Below are 11833 nucleotides of genomic sequence, written 5' to 3'. Positions count from 1 at the left end.
GCAGCGAGACCAGGGAAGGGCAAACAAACGAGTCTCTGAAGATCTTCCATAAAACCATCATTTTGCAATTCACATTATTATCATGCAAAACTCAACTTCAACTTGTGATCTGCACACCAACTGTCTGCAAGCATCACCTGCCAACATTTTGTATTTTCTTTATTCAAGTTACCGAGAGAAGCCAGGCCGCCATTTGGCGACACTGCTGCTCAAAGTTTATCGTCTGGCCTCGAAGGAACGACGAGTCACCGCTACCTCCTCGTGACAGCGAGGCGCTTCCGTTCGTTTTACGTCTTATTGTCGTGGCGACTGGCGACGACTTCTGGCAGGCTGCCTTAGCAGATGATGTCTTTGTGCACCTGGCAGAGCTTAACATGCCACATTGCAAAAAGAGAAAGTGTGAATTGGCTCCAAAAATGAATTTCAAGTAGCTGTCAGGATCACAATGTCGGTATGGAAGAGCAAATTAGCCGTGTTAACATCTCGTGGATTTTCTCGAGAAATAGCTAATTAAATTTACGCTGTTATTTTTAGGGTGACGTGTGAAAATATTCGTGATGACCAAATCGTTTGACGAGAAATATTGTCAGATTTTGATTGGCAGATTGCATCCCACCTCTTCCACCTTCAAACATAGCTACTGGATCCTACGAGCATTTTGACCGTCTAATAGACGTCTATTAGACGTCTGGGCTAAAAACATGTATCTCAAGATGTATGAATACAAGCTGGTGTATCCATAAGAATGCTATTTCGTGACCAAAGTGAATTCGTCCTCTTTTTTTTTCCCAAGTGAACCCGCCTCGGCGCGGATGACTCGGCGAGGGGCCCGAGGAGGACGTCACGTAAACGCTTGTGACACATGAGGAGCGGCGGCCGAGCGTGAGTAATGTTGAAGGCTTCATGAAATGTCGCCAAGACTGCAGATTAAAAAAAAAAAAAGTGCACACTCAACCACTTGTCACAAAACCTACATTAATGTTGCTTGTTGTTTTGAACTTCCTTTGTTGCCTCTCTCTCGCCCTCTACGTAAACTTAAATGCCATTTATTTATTTTTTAACGACAGAGATATGACAACAACAAAATGGCGACCGTATGTTTGGATTTATCCACCATCTCATCTGTTCACGTGTGCGACTGTGTAATTCATGCAACATGGTGTAAATACAGCGTGAAGTGTGAAGAGAATTTCCCAAAGGGGATTCGCAGAATTTTAAAATCTGGAAATGGACATCCAGCTTGGGAAATAAAAGCATATTCCTCGAACGGAGGTTCATCCAGACCGACCTCTGGACATTTGTCCCGACTCGGCGGTTCTGCGCACCAATGGGGCAGAAGTGAATATAAACGTTGTGGCCCCGGCGGCGGGGCACCGAGGGACAGAGGGAGACCCAGATAAGCGCTCAGCGGCGCTAATTTAAAAAAAAAAAAAAGGATGTCATGCGAGGAATGTGCCTTTCTAATGTTCTTTGTAATGAATGTTTCTATTATTTGATGTTTTTGAAAACCTTAGCAGCAAATCTTCATCTCCGAGCTCTCGTTCATCACGACATGTGCTAGCTTGTTAGCATACACACCTAAGCCAGAGGTCAAACCTTTCACCTTTTTCCGGTTGACCCTTTAACGGATCAATGCTTCAATGATCTTTTGCCTCGTGTATCCCAATTTGGTTGTTTTTTTTTATCTGCGGATGTTGACGCTTGAGTGAGAAAAGCAGCTATTAGCATTGTGTTTTTGTTGCGCTCCCTGCACTCGGCTTTTGTTGCGTAATGGCGTGATTAATTTGGCAAAATGCTTGTCCTCATTACTTCGGTGGGGGCGGAATGCTCGGCGGGCACTTCATTAGGCACACCTGCACGATATCATGAGAACATCATCGACAATTTTAACAAAGACTAAAAATATATTGCACTGAATATTTTTGGTTCATTTTTTTTTCTATTTTTCTATATTCTGTATTTCTTAAAAATAATATATTTATAATTTTTTTTTTCCCCCACAGCTTCAGCTGTTTATGGTTGTGTTATTATGTAATGGCTGCTAATTAGCATTCATTTCTTTTCATTCATACGCTTAATAAATGGCAGCGTGGGTGTTTTGTGCATGGCAGCTTATGTGACCTCAGTACAGTCAAAGTGTTTGACGTAAGCGGCGACACGCAGCTTTTTTCTCGTTGTCTGTGAAGCCCCGAAGAGTTCTTTGCGTCACGCGACCTCCGCCGTTCCGTCCACGTTGCACCCAACGATGCTTCGGATCATACGTACGCTTACTTCTGAATCAGTCAAACGTGAGTCACGAGAGTCCGAAAAATAATGACGTTTGTATTTTCGACTCAGAGGAAACTGCTGTCGGAGACATCTCGTCAGAGATTTAATGTGATAATAGACTGTGAAAGCCCCCCCCCCCACACACCTGTCAATCACAGCAGACGGCGGCCATTGTGTGATGTTCATTGCAAAAATGAACATCACACTCAGTTTCGTCGGGAAGAAGCTTGACGAGCCGCCATTTTGTTATCACGGGGGGAAGTAGCGCTCATCGTTACATCATCTCGTCGATTCAGTTCAACATCCCGTCCGGCCTGGGGAGGTTTTGACGGGCGGCCAGCTCGGCTCACCTTCGCCCTCAGCCGAGACGAAACGTCGAGACGTTCCGATTGAGCCAACTTAATTGAATTCGGTGAGCCAAAGAAGGCTCTGCGAGTTGGGGGGGGGGGAGCGTTGGTAGCGCCAGGACTCCAGCAGCGATGAAGATGACACAGTTTTGCCTTGGGGGAGGCAAAGGCTGGATTCATCCGAGCATTATGAGACATTTTCAGCGGATTTCGTCGGTAGTCGTGTTGGACGGAGGGGGCTGCGTGAGGTCGACTGGAGACATTCACCAAAACATTCAGTCTTATGTAAGCTTTGTGAGGTACACAATGTTTGCTTCCAATAAACACCAAACACCCAGAATAGACGTACCATCATTTGAAACATTCAAACTTGATTGAATCGCTAATTTCCGATTTACCCGAACCCTTCGTTTGCCCAACCCCAGAATTAAATAAATTTAAAAATATCGGATCATCCTTGCCCCGCCCCAAATTTAAATAAATAAATAAATTAAATAATCATCCCAGGCATCCATTTTGTAGGGTTTCAAATTCGAGTTAGGGTAGGCTATTGACTTCTAACTGGGCTCAACCAAGGCCTCAGACCAAAATTTGAAACCCCAACACAGGCCTTCAACCCTAATTCGAAACCCAAACTCTTGGTTGAAACCTGAACACCTCGTTAGCCATCTATGCTGGTGGTGACCTGACACACGGGCATGCGAGTCGCGTGAGGTGACGGCCACGGCGTTTGGCCATCAAGGTCTCGTCAAAGCGGGGTGTGTTGTTTTTGGGAGTGGAGGTCAGACTTATGCAACGCTGCCTGCGCATGTGGCGAGATGCGCCCAAAGCGGTGGAGGTGTTTGTGTGAGTGTGTGTGTGAGTGTGTGTGTGTTTGCTTGTGTGTTGTGTGCTCATAACTGAAGCAGACACAGATGGAGCGTTTGGGTTGGAGGCGCAGCTCCCAGCTGGAAAAACAGATGACAAGATGTATTGAGAGAATATGAAGTGATGCATCGTGGGAAATTTCAGGTCATTATAAACGTCTAATGAGGCCGCCGCCGCCGCCGCTGCGTTAGCGCACAGGTCAGCGCCGCTTGATTGGCTCGCAAACACAAAAAAAAGGTCGAGAAGCTGTTTTAAACTTGGGTTCAGGTTTTACGCTTGGCTTTCAAAGTTGTGGTTTCGACTTCATGAAGAGCATATTCGTGTTTGTTAGCGTCACTGGCTCATTAACTAGCCACTGTGGCTAAAACATTGACGCTAACGTTAGCCACAGATATAAGATTGACCTCTTGTTTAGCCGCAGGGCAAACAATCAAGCAAGTAGGGTTGCCATTTACTTATGATGAGTAAGCACAAAATACATTTACGCGTTTTATAATTAACCGGACACAACATTAGGTACACCTGAACCATGTAATCCCATAGAAGCAATGTAAAGATGTTTGCTAGTTGCTTCACATCTTCATCGCATTCCAACTAGCAGGTTGTTTGCATGGTGTCATACAAAGGGGAATTTTTACGCTCAGCTAATTCCATCTAAGCTTAGCCAGTGACGTCACATTTTCTCCAAAGCTGCCCTCGGGATACACGCCATATGTGACACGGAGAAAGGGATGGAAATCATGGGATGAGAGATGTTGGCTGAGGTCAGCAGAAAGGAGTAAAAAAAAAAAGAACGGATGGGGGAATAGATGGATGAATGGATGTTCCTCAGATGGAGGATGTTGAAGAGATGGAGTGACGAACGAAACGTGAGATGATGGAGAGAGCTGGAGGGATGAGGAAGGAAGGGGGGGGGGGATTGATGACAGGGTAGAAAGAACACGTGTGACAGGAAGTGGCAAGGAAGGAGGAGTGCGCGATGATGAAGGATGGCTGAATAGGAGGATGAAGGGGTGAGCAAATAAAAGGAAGGATGGAGAGAAGATGGACGAGTGCACGGGGATAAAGGAAGTGGAGGGATGAGGGAGAGAAAGATGGAAGGCTGCTGTGGAGGATGGATCACATAAAATGGAACGTAAAGAGAGATGCAGGAATGAAGATGAACACACACACACACACACACACACATCTGTAATACTTTAGCTGTTGATCTTTAAAGCCTGCAGGGCTTCTCATAGCTTGTTAGCCTCCAGCAGCGTGCTAACATGCTAATCTTGAAGCGGATTAAATAATCTTTAATCTTTACATATATAGTGAAGGGCCGTGTGTAAAAAAATACATTGCATGTGTGGATGTGTGTGTATGTTGGTGTGTGTTTATTGCATTCGAAAACACACATTCTGCTATCCTTTCAGTGCATTACTTATTGCTGTCATGAGGGATTTATTACAGTTCATAACTCGGTCACTTTTATTTAGTTTAAATTTTATTTGTTTATTTATATTTTTTTTATTTATTTATTTATTTATTTATTTTATTTTAATTTGTATGTCAGTTCAGGTGTACCTAATGAAGTGTCTCTATGTCGCTGTCATTCCAGCCAGTCTAAAGTGAGACTCACACAAAAAGAAAATGGCCCGCACAATGTTTCCTAATGAGGCTTTTTGAAGCTTCTCGCCATCAATACAAGCCTGATTGGTGGAGTGTGTGGATGGCATCAAGAGCGGCAGCTGCTCCAGCTCGCTTCATCCTGTGAGTGTATTTTTTTTTTTCTTCTGTCCCTGTTTCCACAGACTTGACAAACTCACTGATTGCTCTTTCACACGTCTTCTAAAATCGAGATGCTTCTCTTCGCACTTTGTTTAAAGGCGCTGGCTTGGAAGTAGGAACACCGCATCTGACTTTTTTGGGGGGGGGGTTTGATTTCCCCGGAGTCCGTACAAACAAAATAAAATGCTGCTTGTCGTCATCATTTTGAGGGTTAAAGCGAGATATTTGAATAGCTTCAAAAATCATCTTGATGACGCACTGGCTCCTTTCAATGTTACCACGGCAACCCCGGATTAGCTACTTTAGTAGTAAACCAACCAGGACACTTTCACTTTCGAGCATCTTACAATATTTTCTAATAATCATTTTCTATCTTACTGTGTTCACTAAATATTCCAATGATTATTATTTTTTTTGCATCATTTTGAAGCCCTTTAATGTCGTTTTGGGCTGGCGGGTGTTGTTTGTGAGTCTCCTCCCTTGTTTGCTAAAACAAAAGTCCTGGACCGAGTGTGAAGAAGAAGATGATGAGGACAATAAGGATGATGATGTAGTCAAACCCACGCATGCTCTTAATCCAAGCAGCTCGTGTAAAGTGATCGGCTAAAAAGGATTTTGGTAAAACCACCCCCGTTATTACCACCCTATCATCGGCATACAAAATGACCAGCGGTGTTGAAATTGAACAGGAAGTCAGCCATTTTGCTAACTATGAGGAACCATAATTAAAAAAAGAAATATTATAATTAATAGTATTCTTATTATTTATTATAATAACAATAATTTTATTATAATTAATAATAATAATAAAGTGTGGAGATATTCTCAAACACAAGTAGGAATATTCATGTTTTTCAAAAACTTGAATAAATGTTAAAATGTAGCTTTACCTTTTCCAAAAAAAACAACAACATTGCCTTTCAGATTTTGGATGTAAGCCATAATGGTATTTGATCCAAGACATTCCAAAATGGCATCCATTAGCGGCATCAATGATGCTATTTTAATGCATAGATGGAATTTGATTTTGATGACGATGATGACATTTGATGTGAGGACTGTTTTTGATGACATCATCCCAAAGACCTGCTGTGGTTTTGCCCTTGGCGAGTCATGCCAATGATCAGCATGCAACACAGACGTCAGTCAAAGGGGGAGAGCAGGCGGTAAAAAGACGACTAAAGCGGAGCAGGAGGCTGCGGGGGCCTTGACACGCATCTATTTTTAGATTCTGGGAGTAATGTTGTTTCTGCACTCATCCGGGAGCCTTTCGTTACGCCGCCATCGCCAGCCAGCCGCCATTGCCGCGCCTTTTGCACGCTTTTGACAAACGCAGCTGCTTCCGTACACCCAACTGGACCAACACGACACTCAGTGTCTTCAAATCTAGTTTCATCTCCAGATATTTGTGTCATGTACTGTTTCATACACTCCACTTAAGGTCAATAGCTGCCCAAAAACTTTATGGTCCTGTGAAAGTTTGCGGTCAAAGAAAAAAAAATCCAATTGGACTCCATTTTGAAAGTAGCACGGAGACGCTATGGGATTTTTTGGATGATCCAAGATATTTGAAGTCACTCCTTGTGTACTTCACTTCATGATTGTATTTAATGTCAAACAGATTTAATCAGCCTTTGCTGATTGATTGTATAATGACGATATATTTGGAGTGTATCTAAGCCAGACGTATTCCGAGTCGACTGAAGGAAAGTAGGCCAGACAGTGTCACGCCGATGCCGCTACGAGGATCATCCTTGTCGACTGCCTGTCAAACTTCTTGGATGTTACATGATCGCCTTCTGGAATGTACTTCATATTTGTATGCCCAGTGTGTACAAGAAAACAAAAACTTTGCCCCTAATTGCCCCAAATTAATTAATGGGGGGAAAAAAAGCAGGGGGCGCTAAAAAATGAGTAAATGCTATAGATGGCGAGAAAAAAAAAAAAAGCTTGACCCACGTTGTGTCCGGTGTCGATCGGGAGTGTGCCGCACCCGGTGCTTTGCAGGAGGGAGGGTAGCCAGCCACACGCCATTGGTAGAGTTGCGCGCCAAACTTGTTGACTCATATGCGCCCGGCTCGTCAGCATCCGCCTCCTCTTCTTCCTCCTCCTCCTCCTCTTCCTCCGATCTGATTGCACGCGCCATTCAGCGGGGAATCATTTCTGCTCACTTTCCACCCCCCCCCCCTCTCTCTCCCTGCAACCACAGTGTTTTTGTTTTTTACGCGCATCTTTCTCGGGTGGATTCCACGCAAGACGCCAGCCTCCATCACGGAGCCCGCTTTCTTCACTTTCCCCCCCCGAAAAAAAGATTCTAATTGAGAGATGGCTTTTATGGTCAAGCACGTGGTGGGGGGACAGCTGAAGAACTTGACGGGTGGTTTGACGGAGGAGAAACCTGAAGGGGAGAAGACGGACGCGGCTGCGCAGGGGATGACCCAGGAGGAGTTCGAGCAGTACCAGCAACAGTTAGAGGAGGAGAAGTAAGTCGACAGACAAAAAAAAAAGACGGGTGACTCAAGGGGTGAAATGCGTGCGTAAAAAAGACGAAGAAGAGACGTGCGTCTTTTACGCACCCGAGCCAGGCGCACACGCGGATGGATGCATTGGAAAACATATTTGCGTCAGGTTTCGTTGCATGCACACGCTTCTTTTTTTTTTGACAAGGATTCGTGCACGTGGATAATCTGCGCGCATGCACGAAGCATGGTCTAAATAAGGACGTGTAAAATGGCTGCCCTATTGGGTAAACGAACAAGTATGGAAATGAGACGTAATCTAATGTGTTGTGTAGGGATGCTTGAGGACACCATGCCCAAGGTCATTTGGGAAAATGCGCTCTACATCATTTGGCACATTTCGAGAAATTAATGTGTATGTGTTGGGGGGGGGGGGGGGTGATTACAATGCTCAAAGGCTACCAAAAAAAATGACTACATAAGTTTAAAACTAACTTTACAAAGATACAAAATGAGCATGGGGGTATGATGAGTAACAAAGAGACATTTTTGAAACATTGAGGTTAAGTAAAAGCGGACCATTTCAAAATGATCAAAATGAGCAAAGGGGTAAAGAAAAAAAAAACGTCATTAAAAGAATGCCAAAGTGAGTAAGACTGTTTTAATGAGTCACAATATACGTATTTAATATGAAAAAAAAGATGATTCTAAAATGTGTATGAAACTTCCCTTTGAATATTGTCAAAAACTATCCCAAAACAATTCGTGAAGCATGTAACACACAAAAAAAAAAGTGAAGAAGGGTAACATCAGTCAAAATCAGACGTGGCCCATTATATGTATTATTATGTGTTCAAATGATTTGCATGAATGTATGTATCATATAGACATCTATAGATAGCACGGCATGCTAGAGGTCACCGAGCGCAAGGTCATCTGGGAATTCGAGTTGTGTGGTTATTGATTGCTGATGTCGCTTTTCACGTCCCGTATCATGTGCCTTAACATTCAAACCAAAGAAGGTCACGTTTGAGTCACTTAAAAATTGCAAAAACATTTTTAGCAAATTGACAATCATTCATTTCATTTTGACTGGCTATCATTTGGATCACGAGTCCAATTTTCAAGTGGAGCAAAATACAATTGCCAACCCTACATTTAAGTATATTTCATGTTTACAAAAATTCGACACGCTCACTCAGGCCGCTGTCACGTGACCTTTCAGCAGAATAACTATTAACCCGAGGCGAAGAAAACGTGTTTAGCGATTCCGTGAAGACACGTTATCTACTTCAGGGCGCCCGAGAGGCCACTAACCCGCCCGATGTCACGTGATATCCTTGACAAGACTGATGGTGACTCTGGATTTGGTGTTTTGCCCGCTTGGGCCTAACATGACAGCATATCTCGAGGATAATGTTAAAAAAAAAAAAAAAAACGACCTTGCGCTGACACATTGGGTGCATCGCCTTCAGAGGATGTGATCCTCACAGGCTCGGAGTGTGTGTGTGTGTGTGTGTGTGTGTGTGTGTGTGTGTGTGTGTGTTTGCGGTCTCCATATTCTATTTGTGAGCTCACACGCCACATCTGGTCGACATTATGTCAGCTTTGTTGACTTGTGTGTCTCAGGCCTCTCAACAAATTAAGCAATTGTGATGGGGGATGACTTGAAGCCAACTGGGGCGTGAAGGCCTCAACAAGCTTTGGATTCGGGAGAATAGCGCCCTCTGGTGTAGGAAACCACTCCAAATGCTAATTTATCGTCGATAAAATGTTATTATTGATAGCTCATATTGCTAAATAAGAATTGTTTTCTTCTAAAGTCGCATCTTGGACCAACTATTTTTGACAAAATGGAACCGAATTAATGTTGTTTTATTTCAAAAGTGTACAATAATCAACAAAACACAATATGACCTTTAAAAAAAAAAATCCTCTCTCCATTTCAAACAAATTCACAAAATTTGGGATTGCTGTATTGCAGACAAGAACGAGAGGCCAATTTTGCCCAGAAGAAAGCCGAGCGAGCCACAGTGAGGAGTCATTTTCGAGACAAGTACAGACTACCAAAGGTAATCCGAAGTTTTTACAAAACATACATATTCAATGTTCACATTACATTCATATTGTCCTTCACGTAAAGTTTACAACATACGTCAACTAGCTACACGCAAGACTTTAAACTGAGGTTTTATGAAAACACGCATCCAAATTGTCAATTTGAATATTTTTGCCAAATCAGAACGAGCTGGACGAGACCCAGATCCAGCAGGCGGGCGACGACGTGGTCCTACCCACCGAGCTGGCCAAGATGATCGCCGAGGACGGCCAGGAGGAAGCGCACAAGCAGTCTGTGCTGGGTCAGCTGTCCAATCTACAGAACGTCGACATGGACCAGCTCAAGGACAAGGCCCAGGCGACGCTGGAGGACCTCAAGAAGCAGACGGAAAACTGCAGTCTCATGTGATGTCAGGGAAGTTGAGATCTGCCCAAGGTCGAGCTTCTGGGTAGGAGGGAGTAGTTGTGCAAGTGTTTGTTCAAATGATTCATTACGGAAGCTCGGAGCTGCTGCTAAACATCTTTTGACAGGCATTTAGCTTTGGCATTTTTTTGCCTGTCAAAAAAGGTTTACTCCACATTGGCAGCTCCGCGTAAATTACAATAATGCTAAAAACAAATCCGACTTATTCAATAGAAAACATTTTGTTGAAAATTCTTTGACGTTTGATATTTTCTTGGCATTTTTTAACTAAATGATTCAACATTTCACCCGGAAGCTACTTTTATCAATCATGGGCCTTTTTATTGTTTTCTTTTAACCAATGACGTTCGAGCAAATAAGCCATGTGTCACTTTAGAGACGTTACCGCGCGCAATACACGAGACGTAGCTCTCCGACTTTTTTCGAAAGCAAAGCCTGTTTTCGTGCTGCACATTGATCGAAGTACTTGCTACAAATACGTATATAAAAAGCTGCTAGAAAGGTACAAATAATAAATGCTTTTTAGAGGCCAAAATCCGAATATTTGTGTCCTCATAACGCCGATACTTTTGTTGTGTGTACGCGCTGAGCTCGTCGTATGGTGCCGTTTCGTACCAGTGGATTAGCTGTCGTCGTGTCGAGTGGTGTCCTCGTGAACCTTGTTAGCGCTAATGCTAAGGCCGCGACCTCGCGGTGTCGTTTTCAGAGGAGTCAGGAGAGAATTATGGTGTTGTTGTTCGTGGACGTTTTGTGTAGCGATGGCAATTTACGCTTCTTTGGGCCACTTTACAATACGGGTACACTCATTCATGTGTTCATAATGACTTCAATATGGACTCACAATGTTAACCCTAGCCCATAAATGAAGCCTAGCCTAACCTTATGTTTATAAATTCTTACTATAATGATATGAATCATCTTTGATGACACCCTTATTGTAAAAGTGGCACCCACCTCAATAACCTACGTTGCTTTATTTTGCTAAATTGCATTTTTGGCATTTGTGCGCGTGCGTGTGTTTTGAAATAAATGTCATCTGGTTTCATTAAGGGGGCAGCGTGGGTAGAAATGTTCCAAATTTAACAGAGCACACTTTTTTTTGTGTGGGTGTGTCTCTATCTTTGTCCAGCAAATAGATGAATGGACGCTAGGGAAATCCTCATTGCTGTGGTTCTTGTCACGTGATGATGGTGATTGATTAGTTAATGTTCATTATGAAATATACAAGAAAAAGTAGCAATAATAATTTTTGGGGGAATATTGCTCCAAGGAAATAATTGCTGTAATAATAATGACAGTTATAATAATTATAATAGAGGGGAAAGTGAAGCCATAAGCCACGAGACTTGCTTGCTTGCTACAAGCGTGTTGTGTTTTTCTCATCTAATATTTCTGTCATTCTGTCTCTCATGGGAGTTTCAATTGCAATAAACATATTTTTGGATAATGTTCTCATTTGTGTGTTCTTTAGCATTTTTTTTTCTAGTAATCTCTCTGATGTGCAAGGAGCCTGAGAAAATTGACTTTTTTTTTTAGGAATCCACTTTTTATATATTTTATTGTGCACTTGGAGTCTCTAGCATTGGATAGAAAAATAATCTGCTACAAAGATACTTTTATATTCTGTTTGGGGGATATTT

The 11833-nt window shown here is 42.9% G+C and overlaps 1 protein-coding gene across 2 annotated transcripts; it reads left to right on the top strand.

Moving 5' to 3' along the window:
* Window positions 1–680: 680 nt before the first annotated feature.
* Window positions 681–11572, top strand: cplx3b (complexin 3b). Of its 2 annotated transcripts, none has more exons than XM_085907799.1 (5): window positions 681–882; window positions 5083–5234; window positions 7462–7735; window positions 9696–9783; window positions 9954–11572. In XM_085907799.1, exons 3-5 carry the CDS (start codon window positions 7578–7580, stop codon window positions 10176–10178), a joined length of 471 nt encoding a protein of 156 aa, XP_085763925.1. In that variant the 5' UTR covers window positions 681–882; window positions 5083–5234; window positions 7462–7577; the 3' UTR covers window positions 10179–11572. The 2 variants fall into 2 exon arrangements, with proteins under 2 accessions (XP_085763925.1, XP_085763926.1); XM_085907800.1 differs by lacking the exon at window positions 681–882 and adding an exon at window positions 3543–3626.
* Window positions 11573–11833: the final 261 nt, after the last annotated feature.

This window comes from Syngnathus leptorhynchus, chromosome 3, assembly GCF_054491065.1.
Source record: "Syngnathus leptorhynchus isolate UIUO chromosome 3, UIUO_Slep, whole genome shotgun sequence".
In the NCBI taxonomy this organism is placed as follows: domain Eukaryota; kingdom Metazoa; phylum Chordata; class Actinopteri; order Syngnathiformes; family Syngnathidae; genus Syngnathus; species Syngnathus leptorhynchus.
Note: the sequence above shows the minus strand (reverse complement) of the source record. Positions and strands in the feature narration are given on the sequence as shown.